General features: G+C 54.3%; 1 protein-coding gene across 1 annotated transcript in view; it reads right to left on the minus strand.

Annotated features, from left to right (window-relative positions):
* PPP2R3B (protein phosphatase 2 regulatory subunit B''beta) overlaps positions 1 to 21,438 on the minus strand; it is a 95,679-nt gene that overhangs the window by 58,221 nt on the left and 16,020 nt on the right. Inside the window, exon 2 of the mRNA XM_065901005.1 lies at positions 14,109 to 14,294. Coding sequence (XP_065757077.1) covers positions 14,109 to 14,294 — 186 coding nt within the window. The remainder of the gene's footprint in view (positions 1 to 14,108; positions 14,295 to 21,438) is intronic.

Raw genomic sequence — 21,438 nt, forward strand, 5'->3', positions numbered from 1 at the left:
TTTCCCTCTCCACCAGGCTGCTCACCTGTACCCCTCATCACACCCTTTATAAGGGGCCCTCTATAATGAACTGGTGTTTCCCTCTCCACCAGGCTGCTCACCTGTACCCCTCATCACACCCTTTATAAGGGGCCCTCTATAATGAACTGGTGTTTCCCTCTCCACCAGGCTGCTCACCTGTACCCCTCATCACACCCTTTATAAGGGGCCCTCTATAATGAACTGGTGTTTCCCTCTCCACCAGGCTGCTCACCTGTACCCCTCATCACACCCTTTATAAGGGGCCCTCTATAATGAACTGGTGTTTCCCTCTCCACCAGGCTGCTCACCTGTACCCCTCATAACACCCTTTATAAGGGGCCCTCTATAATGAACTGGTGTTTCCCTCTCCTCCAGGCTGCTCACATGTACCCCTCATCACACCCTTTATAAGGAGCCCTCTATAATGAACTGGTGTTTCCCTCTCCTCCAGGCTGCTCACCTGTACCCCTCATCACACCCTTTATAAGGAGCCCTCTATAATGAACTGGTGTTTCCCTCTCCACCAGGCTGCTCACCTGTACCCCTCATCACACCCTTTATAAGGAGCCCTCTATAATGAACTGGTGTTTCCCTCTCCACCAGGCTGCTCACCTGTACCCCTCATCATACCCTTTATAAGGGGCCCTCTATAATGAACTGGTGTTTCCCTCTCCACCAGGCTGCTCACCTGTACCCCTCATCAAACCCTTTATAAGGGGCCCTCTATAATGAACTGGTGTTTCCCTCTCCACCAGGCTGCTCACCTGTACCCCTCATCATACCCTTTATAAGGGGCCCTCTATAATGAACTGGTGTTTCCCTCTCCACCAGGCTGCTCACCTGTACCCCTCATCACACCCTTTATAAGGGGCCCTCTATAATGAACTGGTGTTTCCCTGATGCCTCTCCACCAGGCTGCTCACCTGTACCCCTCATCACACCCTTTATAAGGAGCCCTCTATAATGAACTGGTGTTTCCCTCTCCACCAGGCTGCTCACCTGTACCCCTCATCACACCCTTTATAAGGGGCCCTCTATAATGAACTGGTGTTTCCCTCTCCACCAGGCTGCTCACCTGTACCCCTCATCACACCCTTTATAAGGGGCCCTTTATAATTAACTGGTGTTTCCCTCTCCACCAGACTGCTCACCTGTACCCCTCATCACACCCTTTATAAGGGGCCCTCTATAATGAACTGGTGTTTCCCTCTCCACCAGGCTGCTCACCTGTACCCCTCATCACACCCTTTATAAGGGGCCCTCTATAATGAACTGGTGTTTCCCTCTCCACCAGGCTGCTCACCTGTACCCCTCATCACACCCTTTATAAGGGGCCCTCTATAATGAACTGGTGTTTCCCTCTCCACCAGTCTGCTCACCTGTACCCCTCATCACACCCTTTATAAGGGGCCCTCTATAATGAACTGGTGTTTCCCTCTCCACCAGGCTGCTCACCTGTACCCCTCATCACACCCTTTATAAGGGGCCCTCTATAATGAACTGGTGTTTCCCTCTCCACCAGGCTGCTCACCTGTACCCCTCATCATACCCTTTATAAGGGGCCCTCTATAATGAACTGGTGTTTCCCTCTCCACCAGGCTGCTCACCTGTACCCCTCATCACACCCTTTATAAGGGGCCCTCTATAATGAACTGGTGTTTCCCTGATGCCTCTCCACCAGGCTGCTCACCTGTACCCCTCATCACACCCTTTATAAGGGGCCCTCTATAATGAACTGGTGTTTCCCTCTCCACCAGGCTGCTCACCTGTACCCCTCATCACACCCTTTATAAGGGGCCCTCTATAATTAACTGGTGTTTCCCTCTCCACCAGACTGCTCACCTGTACCCCTCATCACACCCTTTATAAGGGGCCCTCTATAATGAACTGGTGTTTCCCTCTCCACCAGGCTGCTCACCTGTACCCCTCATCACACCCTTTATAAGGGGCCCTCTATAATGAACTGGTGTTTCCCTCTCCACCAGGCTGCTCACCTGTACCCCTCATCACACCCTTTATAAGGGGCCCTCTATAATGAACTGGTGTTTCCCTCTCCACCAGTCTGCTCACCTGTACCCCTCATCACACCCTTTATAAGGGGCCCTCTATAATGAACTGGTGTTTCCCTCTCCACCAGGCTGCTCACCTGTACCCCTCATCACACCCTTTATAAGGGGCCCTCTATAATGAACTGGTGTTTCCCTCTCCACCAGGCTGCTCACCTGTACCCCTCATCATACCCTTTATAAGGGGCCCTCTATAATGAACTGGTGTTTCCCTCTCCACCAGGCTGCTCACCTGTACCCCTCATCATACCCTTTATAAGGGGCCCTCTATAATGAACTGCTGTTTCCCTCTCCACCAGGCTGCTCACCTGTACCACTCATCACACCCTTTATAAGGGGCCCTCTATAATGAACTGGTGTTTCCCTCTCCACCAGGCTGCTCACCTGTACCCCTCATCACACCCTTTATAAGGGGCCCTCTATAATGAACTGGTGTTTCCCTCTCCACCAGGCTGCTCACCTGTACCCCTCATCACACCCTTTATAAGGGGCCCTCTATAATGAACTGGTGTTTCCCTCTCCACCAGGCTGCTCACCTGTACCCCTCATCACACCCTTTATAAGGGGCCCTCTATAATGAACTGGTGTTTCCCTCTCCACCAGGCTGCTCACCTGTACCCCTCATCACACCCTTTATAAGGGGCCCTCTATAATGAACTGGTGTTTCCCTCTCCACCAGGCTGCTCACCTGTACCCCTCATCACACCCTTTATAAGGGGCCCTCTATAATGAACTGTTGTTTCCCTCTCCACCAGGCTGCTCACCTGTACCCCTCATCACACCCTTTATAAGGGGCCCTCTATAATGAACTGGTGTTTCCCTCTCCACCAGGCTGCTCACCTGTACCCCTCATCACACCCTTTATAAGGGGCCCTCTATAATGAACTGGTGTTTCCCTCTCCACCAGGCTGCTCACCTGTACCCCTCATCACACCCTTTATAAGGGGCCCTCTATAATGAACTGGTGTTTCCCTCTCCACCAGGCTGCTCACCTGTACCCCTCATCACACCCTTTATAAGGGGCCCTCTATAATGAACTGGTGTTTCCCTCTCCACCAGGCTGCTCACCTGTACCCCTCATCACACCCTTTATAAGGGGCCCTCTATAATGAACTGTTGTTTCCCTCTCCACCAGGCTGCTCACCTGTACCCCTCATCACACCCTTTATAAGGGGCCCTCTATAATGAACTGGTGTTTCCCTCTCCACCAGGCTGCTCACCTGTACCCCTCATCACACCCTTTATAAGGGGCCCTCTATAATGAACTGGTGTTTCCCTGATGCCTCTCCACCAGGCTGCTCACCTGTACCCCTCATCACACCCTTTATAAGGGGCCCTCTATAATGAACTGGTGTTTCCCTCTCCACCAGGCTGCTCACCTGTACCCCTCATCACACCCTTTATAAGGGGCCCTCTATAATGAACTGGTGTTTCCCTCTCCACCAGGCTGCTCACCTGTACCCCTCATCACACCCTTTATAAGGGGCCCTCTATAATGAACTGGTGTTTCCCTCTCCACCAGGCTGCTCACCTGTACCCCTCATCACACCCTTTATAAGGGGCCCTCTATAATGAACTGGTGTTTCCCTCTCCACCAGGCTGCTCACCTGTACCCCTCATCACACCCTTTATAAGGGGCCCTCTATAATGAACTGGTGTTTCCCTCTCCACCAGGCTGCTCACCTGTACCCCTCATCACACCCTTTATAAGGGGCCCTCTATAATGAACTGGTGTTTCCCTCTCCACCAGGCTGCTCACCTGTACCCCTCATCACACCCTTTATAAGGGGCCCTCTATAATGAACTGGTGTTTCCCTCTCCACCAGGCTGCTCACCTGTACCCCTCATCACACCCTTTATAAGGGGCCCTCTATAATGAACTGGTGTTTCCCTGATGCCTCTCCACCAGGCTGCTCACCTGTACCCCTCATCACACTCTTTATAAGGGGCCCTCTATAATGAACTGGTGTTTCCCTCTCCACCAGGCTGCTCACCTGTACCCCTCATCACACCCTTTATAAGGGGCCCTCTATAATGAACTGGTGTTTCCGTCTCCACCAGGCTGCTCACCTGTACCCCTCATCACACCCTTTATAAGGGGCCCTCTATAATGAACTGGTGTTTCCCTCTCCACCAGGCTGCTCACCTGTACCCCTCATCACACCCTTTATAAGGGGCCCTCTATAATGAACTGGTGTTTCCCTCTCCACCAGGCTGCTCACCTGTACCCCTCATCACACCCTTTATAAGGGGCCCTCTATAATGAACTGGTGTTTCCCTCTCCACCAGGCTGCTCACCTGTACCCCTCATCACACCCTTTATAAGGAGCCCTCTATAATGAACTGGTGTTTCCCTGAGTCCCGTGGGCTGCTATGCGAACTGCGGAACTCGAGAGGGGGTCGTGGGAACCCCCGGAATCCAGAGCTGGTCAGACGGACACACAGGTGACAGCCTCGGACTCGGGCCTGGAGTGTGAAATGAGGGCGGCCCCGTGGGTTCAGCACCCCCCCGTGCTGACTCCAGGCAGAAGGGCTCAGAGCTGGACGAACTGCAGGACGCCCAGATCAAAGCCCACACGTGTGCCGAAAGAGGCCTTCGTGCGCAGGCAAAGGAAGCAGAGACTGTCCTTTTCACGGATCAGCCGTTTGCCCCTTTCCGTGTTCAGAGAAGCGGGTCCACCGGTCTCGGGCGCGCAGGCTCCCGAGAAGCATGTCTCCGGCAAGAACAAGGGCCGTGTCGCGATGACGAGAGAGAAGAAGGGGTGTGAGGGCGGAGCTGATCTGGGGACAGGAGGTCCTCACACGACACAGCCACCAACAGAGGCACAAAGGCCACGGCCCCCGGCCCACAGCTCCCCAGGGAAACCCCGCAGTCACTCAGCATCGGGAGCCGCACCCTCACCGAAGGAACAGGCAGAAGCTGCCGAAACGCCGGGACCTGGACACGCTCGGAACCCAGGGAGCAAGCCGACACTCAAGGGCTGGACGGCCTTCAAGTGCGCATTTACCAAGACGACCACCCTCAGCCCAGAAAACAAGTCTCAGTACATCTGAAAGCACTGAGACCAGACAGAGCAACCCTGCCCACGACAGAACTAAACTGGAAACCAGTAACCAAAACATGTGTGAACAAGGTGCAGGAGTTGAAAATCAAAACAACGAAATTCTAAATAATACATCAGCCAAAGGAGAAGTTACAAGTCAAACACAAATGCAGTTTGCACTGAATGAGAAGCGAAAAAAAAAACAAGCACGAAAAAACACAAAAATCAACACATCAACAATGTTTGGGATGCCGGTCAAGCAGCGCCCGGAAGGAAGTTCACAGCATTAAGTGCTTCCGTGAGCAAAGCAGAAAGGCTGAGTGCACAAAGCTGCCTCGTTAAGAAACTGCAAGCAGAACAGTTAGCCCTAAAGAGAGCAGAAGAGAGGAAATAATAAAGACGGGAAATCGCTGCAATAGGAAATCATTACAGAAAAGTTAGCAAAACTAAAAGCTAGTTCTCAGGAAAGATCAGGAAAATAAAAAAACTTCTGGCCAAGCTGGCTGAGGACAAGGACAGAAGACACAAATGCCAACATCAGAGGGCATTTGTCAGTACAGACCCTAAACGTGGCAGAGGGACGTCAGTCAGTACAGACCCTAAACGTGTGGAATCTTACCAACAACGTGTGTCAATAAATTCACCAAGTCATGGGAGCTGGGCACACACTTGAAAGACAGGAACTACCCCATCAAACGCAACGTCCACAACCTTCCCAGGGAGAGAATGTCCAACCCCAATGCTTCACTGTGCATTCTGCCAACGTTTAACGTAGAACACCAGCCCAGTTCTAAACACACGGCTCCGGAAAAGAGGGCAATAGCCCAACCAATTCTGTGAGGCCAGGCCACCCTGCTACCGAACCAGAGAACTCACTAGACAAGGCATCTCCAGATGGGCGTCTTTCCGGAGTCTGGATTTAAACCCTAACAAGACACCAGCAATCAGGATCCAAAAGCACGTAAGGAGGAAGAGACAGGATTTATGATGAAATGGGATTCATCCAAAGACGCAAGACGGCTTGAGGGAAGAAGAAAAACCACAGGAGCCCTCAATACGCGCAGAAAAGCACTGGGCAAATTTCATCACGCCTTCGAGATTTCACACAGTACAAGGGCTCTCAGCAAACTAGGTTCCTCAACCTGACAAAGGACACAGGAGCAGCTGCAGCCCCCACACTGTGTCTGCTGGGAGCGACGCGCCCTAAGGCTGGTGGGGGAGGGCTGTGCTGCTCCCACACCCCGAGACAACGTCCTCAGGGAGGCCCGGCCAGCACAGTGAACAGGGCAGGAAAGAGGATACAAGACACGCAGATTACAGAGGAAACGGGGACACCCTCTTTATCTGTGGAGGACGTGATCGTCTACTAGAAACTCCTAAGGAACCTGAAAAAGTGATCTGAGGAGTATGTTTCGTCCAAAGTCAACACACAAAAATCAACGGTACTTCTGTACACTTCAAGGAACAGCCGTAAACTGCAGTAAACTGCAGTAAAATAACGCTATTGACGGTATCACCAAAGATATGAAACACTGGGTTATGCCCAAGTATTCATACGTTTGATGAAAGATGAACATGACAAAACAGATACTGAGAGAAATTAACGATGCCTTAAAGTCTGAGAAATGCTGGGGTCATAACCCAGCAGACTCGATGTTGGAAAGGCGTGGACTGTCCCCAAATTCACCTACACACTCAAACGATCACAAGCCGAATCCCAGCAGGCTTCTTTCGCAGACGTGGGGAAGGTGATTCTGAAGTTCGTGTGGGAATGCAGAGACACCAGAACAGTCTCAGCACTTGAGAATCAGAGAGAAGCAGGAAAATCGGCACTGCCTGAAATGAACACAGCAGTGAGGCTACAGCAGCGGGGCCAGTGCTGTCCTGCTGTGACAGACAACCCGTCACCGACACCCAAGAGCGTCCAGGGACAGACTCACGTACGGCAATTCCTGTCGGAAGAAGGTGCCGAGGCAAGTCAGCGGGAGGACGAGGTGCCCAACGAGTGGGTCTGGGGCCACTGGACACTGTGTGCAGAGATGCACCTTCCCTCCTACCCGACATGTGCCAGTACCCAACTCAGAATGGAGCACAGACCTGAAGGGAAGAGTTACTCGAATCGGCCTTTAGAAGAAAACACAAGAGAAAAATCCTACTGGCCTTGGATTTTCCAGCACTTCTCATCAAGGATACAAATGCATAAACCAAGTAGGGGAAAAATCTGAAAACTGGACACAATCAAAATGAAAAACGTTTGCAATTCCAAAGCCTGTTATGAGAGCAGAAAGACGAGCGAACGCGGGGAGACAGCGTCGGCTGTACAGGACCTCTGACAAAGGACTGGTATCCAGAATGTATGCAAAGCACATATAACGCACTAGTAAGAAAACACCAGATTTTTAAATGGGCAAATGATCTGAACAGGCATGTCATCAAAGAAGACATACAATGACAAATGGGCACATTTAAAAGATGCTCACTCAGTACTGTCAGTCATTAGAAATGTGCAAATTAAAACAAGTTATCTCCATATACCCAATAGGATAGAGCTGTGGTCTGAATGTTTGTATCCTGCCCCCCCCCGGCCCCCGCCCAAGGTGATGGTATTAGGAGGTGGAGCCTTTGGGAGGTGATGAGGTCATGAAGGTGGTGCCCTATGAACGAACGGGATTAGTGTCCTTAGAAAAGGGACTCCAGAGAGCTCCCTCACCGCTTCTTCCAGGTGAGGACACAGCAAGAAACTTCTGTACCCCAGAGGACAGCCCGCACCAGAACCAGCCCTGCTGACACCTTGATCTGGGACATCCAGCCTCCAGAACTATGAGAAGCAAACTTCTGCTGTTTATAAGCCACCCAGTCTGCAGGATTTGGTACATCAGCCTGAACCAAGACAAATGGCTACAGTGAAAGAGAGAGAAAAGCAAGCGTGCAGAGGACGTGGAGAGACGGGAACCCACACGTGCGGGTGGGGATGCAAGATGGCGCAGCTGCCGTGGAAGTCAGCTGGGTGGCCCCTCAGTAAGTTAAACACGGAATTGCCACACGACCCAGCAATTCCACTCCTAGGTATGTGTACACACACACACACCACCGCCGCCCCCCAGCCAAAAGAACTGAAAACGGGGCCTCACACAAACACACGTACTCAAATGTTCACAGTAGCACCGCTCACAACAGCCAAAAGGTGGAAACCACCCAAACGCCCATCTATGGATGAGTGAAGAAGCAGAACGGGGTCCAAGCACCTAATGGAATATGACCCAGCCACGAAAAGGAGTGAAGCTCTGACACGGGCTACCACGTGGATGGACCTTGAGGAGGACACGATGCCAAGTAAAGGAAAGAAGCCAGACACAGGACAATTGGTGTACTGGTTCCATTAATATGAAATCTTTAAAACAGGCAAATCCACAGAGACAAGAAGCAGAGGAGCGGTGTCAGGGGCTGGGGGAGGGGGAATGCAGTGATGCCAAGGGGCCCAGAGCTTCTTTTGGGGCGATGAGGATGCTCTGTAACTAGACAGCGGTAAGGGTCGTGCAACACCGTGTATGTAATAAGGGCCTCTAAATTTTAGATTTTAGAATGGCTAACGTGCTGATAGATTTTTATGTGAATTTTACCACAATTAAAAAAAATATGTACCTACTCTGTGATTCTATTTACATGAAGTTCTAGGAAACTCTAATCCACAGTGACAGAAAGTAGACCAGTGGGGGCCTGGGGCTGGGCCAGGATGGACTGGAAAGAAGCCAACTTGGGGGGATGCTGGAAATGCTTCTCATCTCGATTGTCTGCATAGTTTCACGGGGATTCACACACATCAAAGCTCACTAAATGGCACACAGTAAACATCTATTGTTTACCTCACATCAGTTGTACCTCAAGAGAGCTGCCAAAAAAAGAAAAAGATGCTGATGAGAAACAAACACATAACCAGGGATTGAACATAATCATTAGGGAAATGAGACACGAAGCCACAGTAAGCGACCTCTGCACAGGCGCCAGCTCGGCTACAGCTAAGAAGCATCCACACCAAGTGCTGACAGCTTACAGAGCAACTGGCGTCTCACACACTGCTGGCTGCACACACATAACGGACAGTCACGCTGGAAGACAGTTTTACAGTTTCTTATAAAATTAAAGATATAGTCACCAGATGACCAAGCAATGCACCTCTGCAGCATTTCTCACCTCAGAGAACTTCCAAAGGTGTTGCACAAATCCCGTGTACAGACAACAGCTTTATTTATGAGACAAAACTGGGAACAACCTTTCATCCACCAGTAAACAGATACACCGAGGGACGTGTGTGCACAGAATGCTACTTAGCAGTAAATGCTAAGGACGAACACTGACGATTAGGCTGGGTGAAAGAGGCCAGAAAAACCCAAGACAACCCACCACATGATCCCATTCATGAGAAATTCTAGAAAAGGCAAAACAATAGCACCATAGGGCCAGGGAGTGAGGGTGAGGTAGGCCAGGACCTGGGACGCTTTGCTGCAGGGCTTGCACATGGACAAACATCTCCTCCAGCAACAGATACGAAGAAACTACGAGGGACTACACACGTGCAGCTGGGGCAAATTATGAACAAGACACAAAAAAGTCAGAACCTAACTGTCACTTCTGCGGTGCCAGGAGCAAAAGCAGGGTCCTGCACCCATGATCCCTGTACGCGGCACCACCAAGGGGGTGGGCAGATGCCCAAGCCACTCCCTCTGGCCCAACCCACTGATCAAGGAGTCCAAGGGACGTCCCTGGGGGATTAGTGTTCCCTACCTTGCCAGTGATGTGGATCCACAGGGGTGAACTTTTATCAAATTCTGTCAAACTGTATACTTAGAACTGGGGAGTGTTACTCTGTGTCCATTATATCTCAATAAAGCTGACTGAAAAATAATTGTTCAATTCAAGAAGCTGGCAAAAAGTGACAACAGAAAAAATGTTATAAAGTAACAAAAAAGAAAGCAGAGGTTTATGAAGGAGATGAACAAAAAATTAAAGTACTCAATGGAGTTGATAGATTCTTATCTGAAAAAATATAAGTTAACCTCTAGCATGACTAGTCAAAAGGAATCTGAGATAAATAACCCTACGAAGACAAAGGGTCAAATGTGCAGACTTGATGTTCTTGGATTGAAAGAATCGATACTGCCAAAATGAATATACTACCCAAGGCAATCTACAGATTCAATGCAAACCCTATCAATTTACCAATGGCATTTTTCATAGAACTAGAAGAAAAAAAAATTTAATTTATATGGAAACACAAAGACCCCCAAATAACCAAATCAATCTTGAGAAGAAAAACAGAGCTGGAGTAATCAGGCTCCCTGGCTTTGGACTACACTACAAAGCTACAGTAATCATAACAGTATGGTTCCAGCATAAAAACATTCAACGGAACAGGATAGAAAGCCCAGAGATAAACACATGCACCTATGGTCAATTAACCTATGACAAAGGAGGCAAGAATATACAATGGAGAAAAGACAGTCTCTTCAATAAGTGGTGCTGGGAAAGTTGGACAGCTACATGTAAAAGAAAGAAATAAGAACACTGCGTAATACCATACACACAAAAAACCTCAAAATGGATTAAAGACCTAAATGTAAGACCGGATATTAGAAAACTCTTACAGGAAAACAAAGACAGACACTCTGACATAAATCACAGCAGTATCTTTTTGAACCTAGCTCCCAGAGTAATGAAAATAAAAACAAAAATAAACAAATGGGACCTAATTAAACTTACAAGTTTTGCATAGCAAAGGAAATCATCAAAACAAAACAAAAAGACAACACACAGAGTGGGAGAAAACATTTGCAAACGAAGCAACTGACAAAGGATTTATCTCCAAAATATACAAGCAGCTCATGCAGCTCAGTATGAAAGAAAACAAGTCAATTGAAAACTGGGCAGAAGATCTAAATAGACACTTCTCCATAGAAGGCATACAAATGGCCAAAAAGCACATGAAAAGATGCTCAACACTGCTAACTATCAGAGAAATGTAAATCAAAACTACAATGAGGTATCACCTCACACTGGGCAGAATGGCAACTGTTAAAAAATGTACAAGCAATAAATGCTGGGGAGGGTGTGGAGAAAAGGGAACCCTCCTTCACTGCCGGTGGGAATGTAAGTTGGTGCAGCCACTGTGGAGAAGAGTGTGGAGGTTCCTCAGAAACCTAAAAACAGAGTTGCCAAGTGATCCAGCTAACCCACTCCAGGGCATATATCCAAAGAAAACCATGATTTGAAAAGATAAACACACCCCAATGTTCATTACAGCACTATTTACAATAGCCAAGACATGGAAGCAACCTAAATGTCCATCGACAGGTGAATGGATACAGATGTGGTACATACGTACAATGGAATATGACTCAGCCATCAAAGAGAATGAAATCATGCCATTTGCAGCAACATGGATGGACCTAGAGATGATCATACTGAGTGAAGTAAGTGAGACAGAGAAAAACAAATATCATATGATATCACTTATACGTGGAATCTAAAAAAATGATACAAATGAACTTATTAACAAAACAGAAACAGACTCACAAACTTAGAAAGCAAACTTATGGCTACCAAAGGGGAAAGGCAACGGGGAGGGATAAATTAGGGGTCTGGAGTTAACATATACACCCTACTACATACAAGACAGATAATCAACAAGGACCTACTGTATAGCACAGGGAACTCTACTCAATGTCGTGTAATAACCTAAGTGGGAAAAAAATTCTGAAATAGAAATAGATATATGTATAAGTGTATCACTTTGCTGTACACCTGAAACTAACACAACACTGTATATCAATTATACTCCAAAAGAAAACAAAAATTTTAAAAGAATCATATGAGAAGATAAGGAAAAGCTTTAGAATAATACATTTATAATCATGCCAACGATTGTTTTAGAAAAAAGTATAAATGACCAAAAGTGACCCCAGAAATTAAAACCCTTAATAAAGCAGTAACATTAAAGGAAATTAAAACTCAAAGAGGAAAATGTGGAGGAAAGCGATCACTGCGGAGGAGGAGAAGGACATGGAACTCACATCCTCCCACAAATACAAGAACAATCCACCTGCGTGTGGAACAGCTCTCACCGGACACCTACTGCACACTGGCAGAAGACCTCAGACTACAGAAAGGGCAAGAAAATCTCCATGGAACCAGGCAGGGCAAAACAAAGAAGAGAAAAAGAGAGAGAGAGAAAGGAATGGGGACAGGACCTGGGCCCCAGGGAGGGAGCTGTGGAAGAGGCAAGGTTCCTGCACCCTGGAGAGTGCCCTCGCTGGCAGGGAGATCAGCGTGGACGAAGGGGGAGCTTCAGGGCCTCAGAGAGAGCACAACAGCAGGTCTGAGAAAGGCAACGCAGGCAGTGACCTGCACATACGGTGGTCACTGCTGCCCTGTGCTCCCCAGACTGAGACACCCGTCCACTGGGGCGGGTGGGGGCTGGGCGCTGAAGCTTGGGCTTCAGAGGTCAGACCCGGGGAGAGGACGGGGGTTGGCTGTGCGGAGACATCCTGAAGGGGCTGGAGTGTGGCCGTGGAGGGTGTACGTGGAAGAAGCCTGGGTCCCCCCGGAGAGGCAAGGCACGATTGTTGGGGGATGTGCAAGGGGAACGGCGGGACCACTGAAGAAGCTTCTCTCCCCAAGCGCGCACACTCTCAGGCAACAGCACACCGCCTACACGAACCCCGGGGTGGGCGTGAGCCACCACTGCTGCGAGAGATGAGGGAGCAGGCAACAATCGCTGCCCCTGCCATCCTGGGAGCAGGCCGGCTGCCACTGTGCCCAAGAGACCAGCGAGCAGGTGCTAATCACTGTCCCTGCCCGGCGAGGGCTTGGGAGCGCGCGCGGGCCACCGCACCCGCTGAGAGACCCGTCAGCAAGCGCCAATCACTGCCCCTGCTGGTAGGGGCCCCGGGAGTGCGCACGGGCTGCCGGCCCCTGCACACCCCTATTACGGGGGTAACAGCAAGCACACGCTGAGGAAAGAGGTGGCAAGCGTGCCAAACTAAAAGCCGCCCTTGTGCCAAAAAGATTAAGGGACAGAGTCCCACATAAAATAGCCTCCCAAGACTACAACACGTAATTGTTTCTCCTAAGCTCACAGAGTAAGAGAAATGTAAGTACAGGAAGCAGGGAAACCACTCGCAGTTAACAGACCAAGAGAATTCCCCTGAAGGGACAGACAACGGAACAGACGGCTTCATTCAACAGACACGAGTTAAAAAGGGGGCAGTAAACACCCTGGAGGAGGAGGGGTCCAGATGGCGCACAGGAAGAGGCGGAGTTCGAGTCTCCTCACAACAGGGCACCGGCCAGGTGCGGTGGGGCCTCAGACATCTAAAGGGAAGGGAGGGATCCCCAAGCAACTGGGCAGGACGTGGAGGGGAAGGAGGAGGGGAGGAAAAGTGGAGGTGGGATGGGACCGGCACCCTCGGGACGGGGAGGGGAGGGGTTCCCACATGGGAGGGGGATCAGGGGGTCAGAGGGGAGCGTGGCCAGCGTCTCCCCCGACCACTCTGGCCCTGGCGAGCCTGCCGGCGTCCTGGGCCTAACCCTCAGCCCTCCAGGGCCCCTCCCGCGGTGCTAGGCCTAAGCCCCACCCCTCAGGCCTCTTCCAGGCCCCTTTTTTCTTTTTTCTGCTGTCGTGGTTCTGTTTTGCCTTGTTGTTGTTTTATTTTTAATTTTACAATATTTTTATTTTTCTAAGTTTATTTTAGTTTTTATTCTTTCTTATTGCCCTGCTTTGCCTTTTTTTTTTTTTGCAGTGCCGTGTGGCTTGTGGGATCCCGGTTCCGAGGCCGGGGGTCGGGCCTCAGCTCCTGTGGTAGGAGCACCAAGTCCAAACCGCTGGACTAACAGAGAACCTCAGGCCCCAGGGAATATCAGGCAGTGTGAGGCCACGACCGCAGGGGGACCGCGGGCCACGTCCTCACGCGCAGACACCCACCTTGGCCACTCTGCCCATGTCCCCCATGGTGGCCCTCTCGTGCGGGAACTGGGCGAAAGTCCTCTCGATCTTGGCGATGATGGCGTCTACGTTCACCGCGTCCTGCGGGCGGCCTCGGGGGAAGTAGAATGTGGGGATGCTCAGGCTGGCAGCGGGCGGCAGGGGCTGCTCCTTCCTCGTCTGGACCTGAGAGAGAGAGCAGTGAGGACCCAGCACGGTGAGCACCTGCTTCCCACCGGTGCATCCTGAGCAGAGGCGGGCTGGGCCAGAGCGGCTGCCCCGAGCCCAGCGAACCCGACTGTGGACAGAACGCCCAGACCATCACCAGGCTGACTGCAGACACGGGAGGTGACGCGGCCCATGGCGGAGCGCCACACACATGGCCCTGCTTCCCCCGATCCTGCCTCGGGTGTGACCCCTCAGGACAAGGACGGCTGCTGAGAGAACCTGCCCTCCTGCCCTCCCGGGAGGCCAAGGTCGGCACAGGGGGGCTGTCCCCTCGTTTGCGTCTCGCGCCTGGAACCGCCTGTCCCCACACCACCCTTCCCTGTGGACGGGATGTGAGGCCAGCGCCGTGGCCGGGCACGGCCCTCAGAAAGCACCACAGCCCCGAGGGCTTAGCATCCTGGCACAGGGAGCGCCCGGAAGCCATCCTGGAGCCACACCGCGCCTTCCAAACGGCAGTATCAGGATGTCTGCCCGGTGGCCGGCGGGGTGACCTGTGAGCTCGGTGCAGTCACAGGTCAGAAGCGTGCACCACGCATGCAAAGGAGGGTTGCGTTCGCCAATGCCCCTGAGTAGACGGGACCAGTCAGTGGAACCACTCAGGAAGCACCTGCTGGGAGTGGACGCGCTGGGACTGGGCAGCTCTGGGGAGGCCGGGAGGGTGGCCACACTCGGTGAGGCTTGCTGTCCCTGGACTGTGGGGTACTGTCCCCCTGCAGGATGTGCAGTGTGCCTCTGCGCTGACCCGGCAAGGCCTCCTGGGTGCCAGAAACAGCTGCCCCGAGTCACGGCCTGTAATGCCCATGGAGACTCACACACCCGGGCATCCCTGATGGGCAGGGACAGGGAAGCACAGTCCAGCCCACGGCCCACCTCCTAGACACACCCCAGATTCCCTGTGGCTGGGGACACGAGGACATACTGTGACGCAGCAGAAAGAGCCCAGGGTCCTGGTGGGAAGCGCTGGAGCGAGGGATGAGCACCCAAGGCCTCAGGCCATGGGACCGGCGGGGGACGGGGAGGGACCAGGTGTTCCAGAGAGGGGACGGCGAGGGGTACGCCCACCAACGAGGTCTGGGAAACTCAGCGCACCCAGGGCACTAGGACACACGGAGCCCACGGCCCCTGGGCATCCAGAGACACACATGGAAAAGCAGACGGAAGGCAAACGCAGGAGAGAGGGCTCACAGGTAGCACTGCCCCACCAGGGGTGGTTACATCCAGGGGGTTGGGGCGGGCGGGCAGCCAGGCCCGCACAGCCAAGGACGGGGCGCGGTGGCGGTGTGCTCACGGCGGGGTGCCCCCGTCCCAGCCGCCCCGACCAGGCACACACAGCACAGCTCCACGCCCACAAGCACCAGGGGCCCCGCCACCAACCTGCAGCCGAGACACAGCACACGGCCCTTCGGAGTCACGCTGCGCACTGATTCTAACGCTGTGAGTGGACGTCACTCTTACAGCCTGCAACTCAGACCGCTTCTCCACCCGCAACACAGCAGGAGACAGCAGGCATCCCCCTCAGTCACACCTTGGGACCTCCCGCGACCCCTCGGTCACATCAGGGACCTCCCGCGTCCCCTCGGTCACACCTCGGGATGTCCCACGACCCCTCGGTCACATCAGGGACCTCCTGCGTCCCCTCAGTCACACCTCGGGACCTCCCGCGACCCCTCTGTCACATCAGGGACATCCCGCGTCCCCTCGGTCACACCTCGGGACGTCCCATGTCCCGTCAGCCACATAGGGGATGTCCCGCGTCCCCTCCTGTCACGTCGCGGATGCCCCACGTCTCCTGTGTTTCCTGAGGCCCCAGCTGAGGAGGCAGCTGTTCAGTGCTTGGTGACCTTGCGCGGGGCAGTGACCGTACCGAGAGGAGGTGGAGCCGTCATGAGTCGGCTGTACCAGTTCCGTGTGGCAGCCTGGGGACACTGGGCGACGAGCTCTGCGATCACCACGGGGCCAACACGATCCTGAGGGGCTGCGTTCAGACTTGGCTCAGTCCTGAGAGGCGAGCGGGAGATGGGAGGCGCCCGGAGGGGAGGGAGAGGCGCAGCAGGCCGCCCTAAGGGCCGGCATGGCCACGGGCTGGGGCAGTAACAGCACGGGGATGGGGTGGGGGGACGGCTGGAAGCGGGAGGACAGGCCCCGGAGGAGCCCCTTCCCCGGGAGGGGCCGCGGGACGCCTAACGTTCCATTCAGACTCGGTCCTGTCGGCTCCCAGGGACAGAGGCTGACCCCCTCCTCCCAGCCCTAGGACGTCCTGGCTCTGGGATTTGGTTTCGGGGCAGAGCTGCTAGGCTGTGATGCCCACCTACCGCGGCAAAGAACAGCCGCAGGGGAAGCAAGACCCAGCGCCAGTCCTGAGGACGGAGAGATTGGAGGGTTCACGCATCACCTGGGGACGCCCAGGCTTCACCTGGGGAATGTTTCCTCCGGTTTCACTCCTCTGGGCGGGTTCAGTTTTCCTCGCCTGTGTTTGGAGGGCAGGATGGAGCGCAGGCCCCATGTCCTGGGCTGTCACCTGTAGCAGCTCATGGCTCACGCCTGTGGAAAGGGCTGCTGGCTTGCACTGACACCTCTGGCATCCTCCCCGGCACGGCGGCACTCAGCGCCGGGTGCCACCATTGCCCATCCCCGAAGCAGCTGGGCCGGCTGGTCCCAGGGCAGGTATCCCCACCTGCCAAGCCACGGCCGCAGACACATACAGACAAGGTGTCACTCAACAACATGCGCTATTTTCTCCGCTGTCAGGACGGGGACGCCGCCCTCACCAGCCACTGGAAGCGAAGGGAAATGAAGCCGCCAAGGACACGGCGGAGTGGAGCCTCGCCTCCTGAGAGCAGTGAGCTCTCCCCATGTCACCAGCTCCGTGGCACCTGCCCCACGTCAGCTCGTAGGCCCCTCCCAGGAGAACTGGGCTCAGGCAGGAAGCAACGCGCTCCCAAATGGAAGGTCTGAATTGCAGGATGGAACGAAGGGCAAGGAACATGGTGCCTACATGGGTAAATCCACGCACACACCCTCCACGTACATCGGTAATAAGAATATTGTTTTACCTCTCTTTAAAGACTCTCTCAGGACAACAACATGAAACGAGAGGGTGCCGGCAGTGAAGGGTTTGAAGGTTTTGAGTTGGAGGGTAAAGATACTCATTCTGTACCTAGAGAAACGAAGTCACTGACCTTGTAAGATGAGCAGTAAGCTAGTATTAAGTGCTCCGGTGAGGAAAAGATAAAAAAGAGGGAAAGGAGAGCGTAAAAAGAAACATAAATGAGATCGTGAAAATAAATCAGAATGGATTAATAGTCCTTATAAATGTAAATGGATGAAATGTTCCAATTAAAAAACAAAGATCAGATGGAAAAAAGAAAGTAAGACTGACTTACAGGAAACACATGTAAGATATAAGGACACAGAGGTGGAAAACTTTTAACAAGTGGAAAAAGATACAGCAGCCAACAGTGACAAAAAGAAGGCTGGCATCACCATATTCACGCCCAGATAGGGTTGAAAGTCTGGATGTGACAGACAGATGGTCAGGACACCACACTGGGCGTCCATCACAGGAAGCTCTGCCGACCCGGAGCTGACCGGTGCCCCAGCACAGCCTCGGCGCCGACCAAGCCAAGGTGCTGGGGCAATGCAGGGACGCGGCACAGAGGCAGGCCAGGCCCGCTCCCCCGCCACCCCTGACGGACCACCGGATGACGGAAAAACAAACAGCTGGGCACGGACACGAGAGATTTACAGTGTAATCTCTGGGACATAAATAGAGCGCGGCCGGCACAGCTGCAGGACACGCGTTCTTTTCCAGCACACAGGGCGCTGTTGGGAGCCGGCCACCTCCAGGCCCCAAACAGGCCTTAGGAGAGCCGGAGGGGACCACGGGGGCTGTTTCCTGAGCTACTTGCGTCCAGGTTGGACGTCCACAATGAAAGCGGACGTGGCACAAATATGTGTGTGTGTTTATGTGTGTGTGTGTGTGTGTATGTGTGTGTGTGTGTGTGTGAGAGAGAGAGAGACAGACAGACAGGGAGGATTCTCAAGCAGGGCTGAAGCCTCTCAGAAGCCAACACAGCAGGTGGGGCACTCAGCTCCCAGAGCAGGGCAGCTTCCCTCCCAGCGACACTCCTGACGCCCGCCTCCCGGCTGTCACCCGGGCACCGGTCAAGATGACACCTGCTCGCACAGAGCTATTTCTGTCGCCCGCACGGACACCAGCGCTGCCTGACTCATCACGAGCCCAGACATCACGGAGACGCCCGGGGCCCCGGAACACAGGCCGGCTGAGAACTCGGCCTCATGGGAAAGCACGGCCATCCCTGCACAGCGGCAGGGGCCCCGGGAGGTGGGCCCGCACAAGCAAGCGCCCAGTCCAGCCTTCTCTAAACGCAGTCTTGCACGGCCAGCGCCCCGTCGGGCAGACGCACTAGCTGGGGCGGCGGAAACGACCATGGCTCCGACTCTGCCAGGGCAGGATGCAGGGCAAGTGCGGCACAGCCCGGGAGCAGCAACCAGCGGGCCGGCCCCATCCGAGCCGAGACCCAGGGGCAGCGGCCAAGCCCGGCAGGCGGCGCAGGGACACGGGCGGGCATGGCGGCCACCAGAGTCCACCGCCGGGCTGGGAGGCCCTGCAGGCCGGAGCTGCTTCTCCTCCGACCCCAGGGCCCCTCCCCACCGGCTGGCGGCAGGCTCCCCAGCTAGATCTGCCAAGGGCCCGCTGGACGGACAGCAAGAGTCCAAATGCGAAAGTTTAAAGCAGAGGCGCCAAAACAAAGATGAGAACGGCTGGCCCTGCGCGTGGGTCTGTTCAAAAGTCCTCTAGCCACCACAGGAGAGGGACTGGCGTCGAGAGGCCACATGAGCCACAGAGGTTTCCAGGGGAGAAAAGGTGGCTGGAGAGCAAAGTCTCAGACCCACGAGGAGCTGGGCCGAGCGGGGCGGCTGCCGTGAGGGGACAGGCCGGGGCTCCACGCCCACGAGGCAGGGTCCTGAGACGTCGGCTGGGTCTGCACCCCTGGCCAGAGGACGCTGGGGCCCCACAGGGCCGGAAGGCAGGGCTGGGGGCGTGGACGGGACGGGGGGCGGCGTGAGGGGTCACATCCGTGGGCTCAGGGACCCGGGGGCCCACGTCCGACCCCTGGGTCCTGGGAGCATGGATCAAGGGGGTACTCAGGGCCCACCCTGCGCGGGGCCGTGACCCCTGCGCGGTGTCCGAGACGGTCAGAGTCCCCAGGCCAGGCTGTCACCGTGTGGAGGAGAGGTCAGGTCAACATCCAGCACTGTCCCCCGGGGGCGGCTGCGCTGGGTTCTTGGTGCCCCGTGCATCCACCTGAAGGACCCCACAGGGCAGCTGGACGGGCGTGAGCGGGACCAGAGCACGGTGACAGTGGAGGAGAGCGTGTGCAGAGCCCGAGAGTCAAGCGCCGGGGGACGGAGCGTCAGGACCCGGCTTGGACAGGGCAGGCAGCACGGCCATAGCGGCCCCTCGAGGGCTTGTGACGAGGTCTGAGGGACGTCGCGGTGGACGTCCTGGGGGCCTCGGGGCTGTTCAGAGCGCGCAAGGCGCGGGTGCCACAGGCAGGGCAGGCGGGCGGACACAGGCCGCAGGGGCAGGACAGCCTCCCACGCATGACACAGCCTCGCTGCACACCTTCCCTTGGCCCCAAAACCAGCACGGACTCCCCAAGCTGGCAGCAGGGCCGGCATGTACGAAGCAACCCCCATCCCTCCACAGTCCCCGTCTGCCCACAAGGCCAACCCCACCTCCCTCAGGCCATCCTCTCCGGCCACACCCCCATCTCCACATGCCCTCCTCCCCATACCTTCCCCAGCTGCCCTCCGCCCCCATCATCTCCCCACGCCCCCCACCATCTCCTTCCACGCTCCCCCCATCTCCCCATGCCCTGAAGTCTGCCGACCACCCATGGCTCTGCACCGAGTCCACACTCAAACACCAAGGGGCAAAGGAAGCCAGGAAAACTCTCCTCCCGGACACTCCCCCAATGCCCACCCCAAGAAGCACTCACTCCACGCAGTGCATGCGGACGTTTGTGGGAAACGTCACGGGAACACATCTGCCGTAAGGTGAAACTTCTACCTCTTAAAGGCAACCGTAAATCGCGTATACCAAAAAGTGATTCTGTAAGACCAACAGCCATCCTGGAACAACCAGGCTTTCATGAACAGTTCTGCGTGGAGCCAGGACACCCCCCCCCCCCAACCAAGATCAAGTCACAGCCGCCGTGGGGGGAGAGGGAAGGGCTCCCCAATCCAGGGAACACCCCGGTGCAACCTGTGTGCACCATGAGTGCACCACGCACACAAACGGTAACCAGCAAACCTCAGACCTCCTCTCTGAAGAAGATCACCCTTAGCTGAGTCCACTTTAAGGTCTCCACGTTCAGATTCTAAATAGACTTTCCTTCTCCACAAGCAACAAACACACATGCATCAGCCACTTGCAGACAGAATTTCACAAGTTGAAGGATAGAGGTCAGACAGAAAAGTACCAGAAGCCCTGTAAAAGTTGAGACACGATCCCAGGAAAAAAATCCAGTTACACTACCAGCAGAAAGCAGGTCTTTTTTCCCACCCCAAACAGCCTGGCTTGATTCGATGTGATTTTTTTTTGGCCACGAGATGACCTTTCACTCCTCGCCTGGGCGAAAATACAAGTGATTAATGTGCCGAATATCCGTGAGGCAGCAGAACCTCCACTTGCTGAAAGGTCCCAGGTGGCCATGGCTTTTCAACTCCATGGTCCCCTTACACGAATTTACACACGAGGCACAGACACGGGGTTTGCTTCTGTGCGCGCTGAGGAGAAGCACCGTGATGTTTACAAGCCGAGTCGTCACTGAAGCCGCGGAGAAGGGCGCTCCGGCTGGTAGGTGCCTGCGATAAAGCCCTTAAAACAACACAGGCGCTCGCGGCAAACCGCGCTCTCCTTTCCAACAGCGCTGCGCTGTCATTACCCAGGGCGCCACACGCTCCAGCGACACGGGGAGGCTCGCTGCGCACCTGCGGAGGGTCGAGTCCCGAAGCCTCCTACTGCCCGAGGTCGACACCTCCCCGCCTCACGCAAGACGCACCACGACGTTGC

Source organism: Phocoena phocoena, chromosome X, assembly GCF_963924675.1.
Source record: "Phocoena phocoena chromosome X, mPhoPho1.1, whole genome shotgun sequence".
Classification (NCBI taxonomy): domain Eukaryota; kingdom Metazoa; phylum Chordata; class Mammalia; order Artiodactyla; family Phocoenidae; genus Phocoena; species Phocoena phocoena.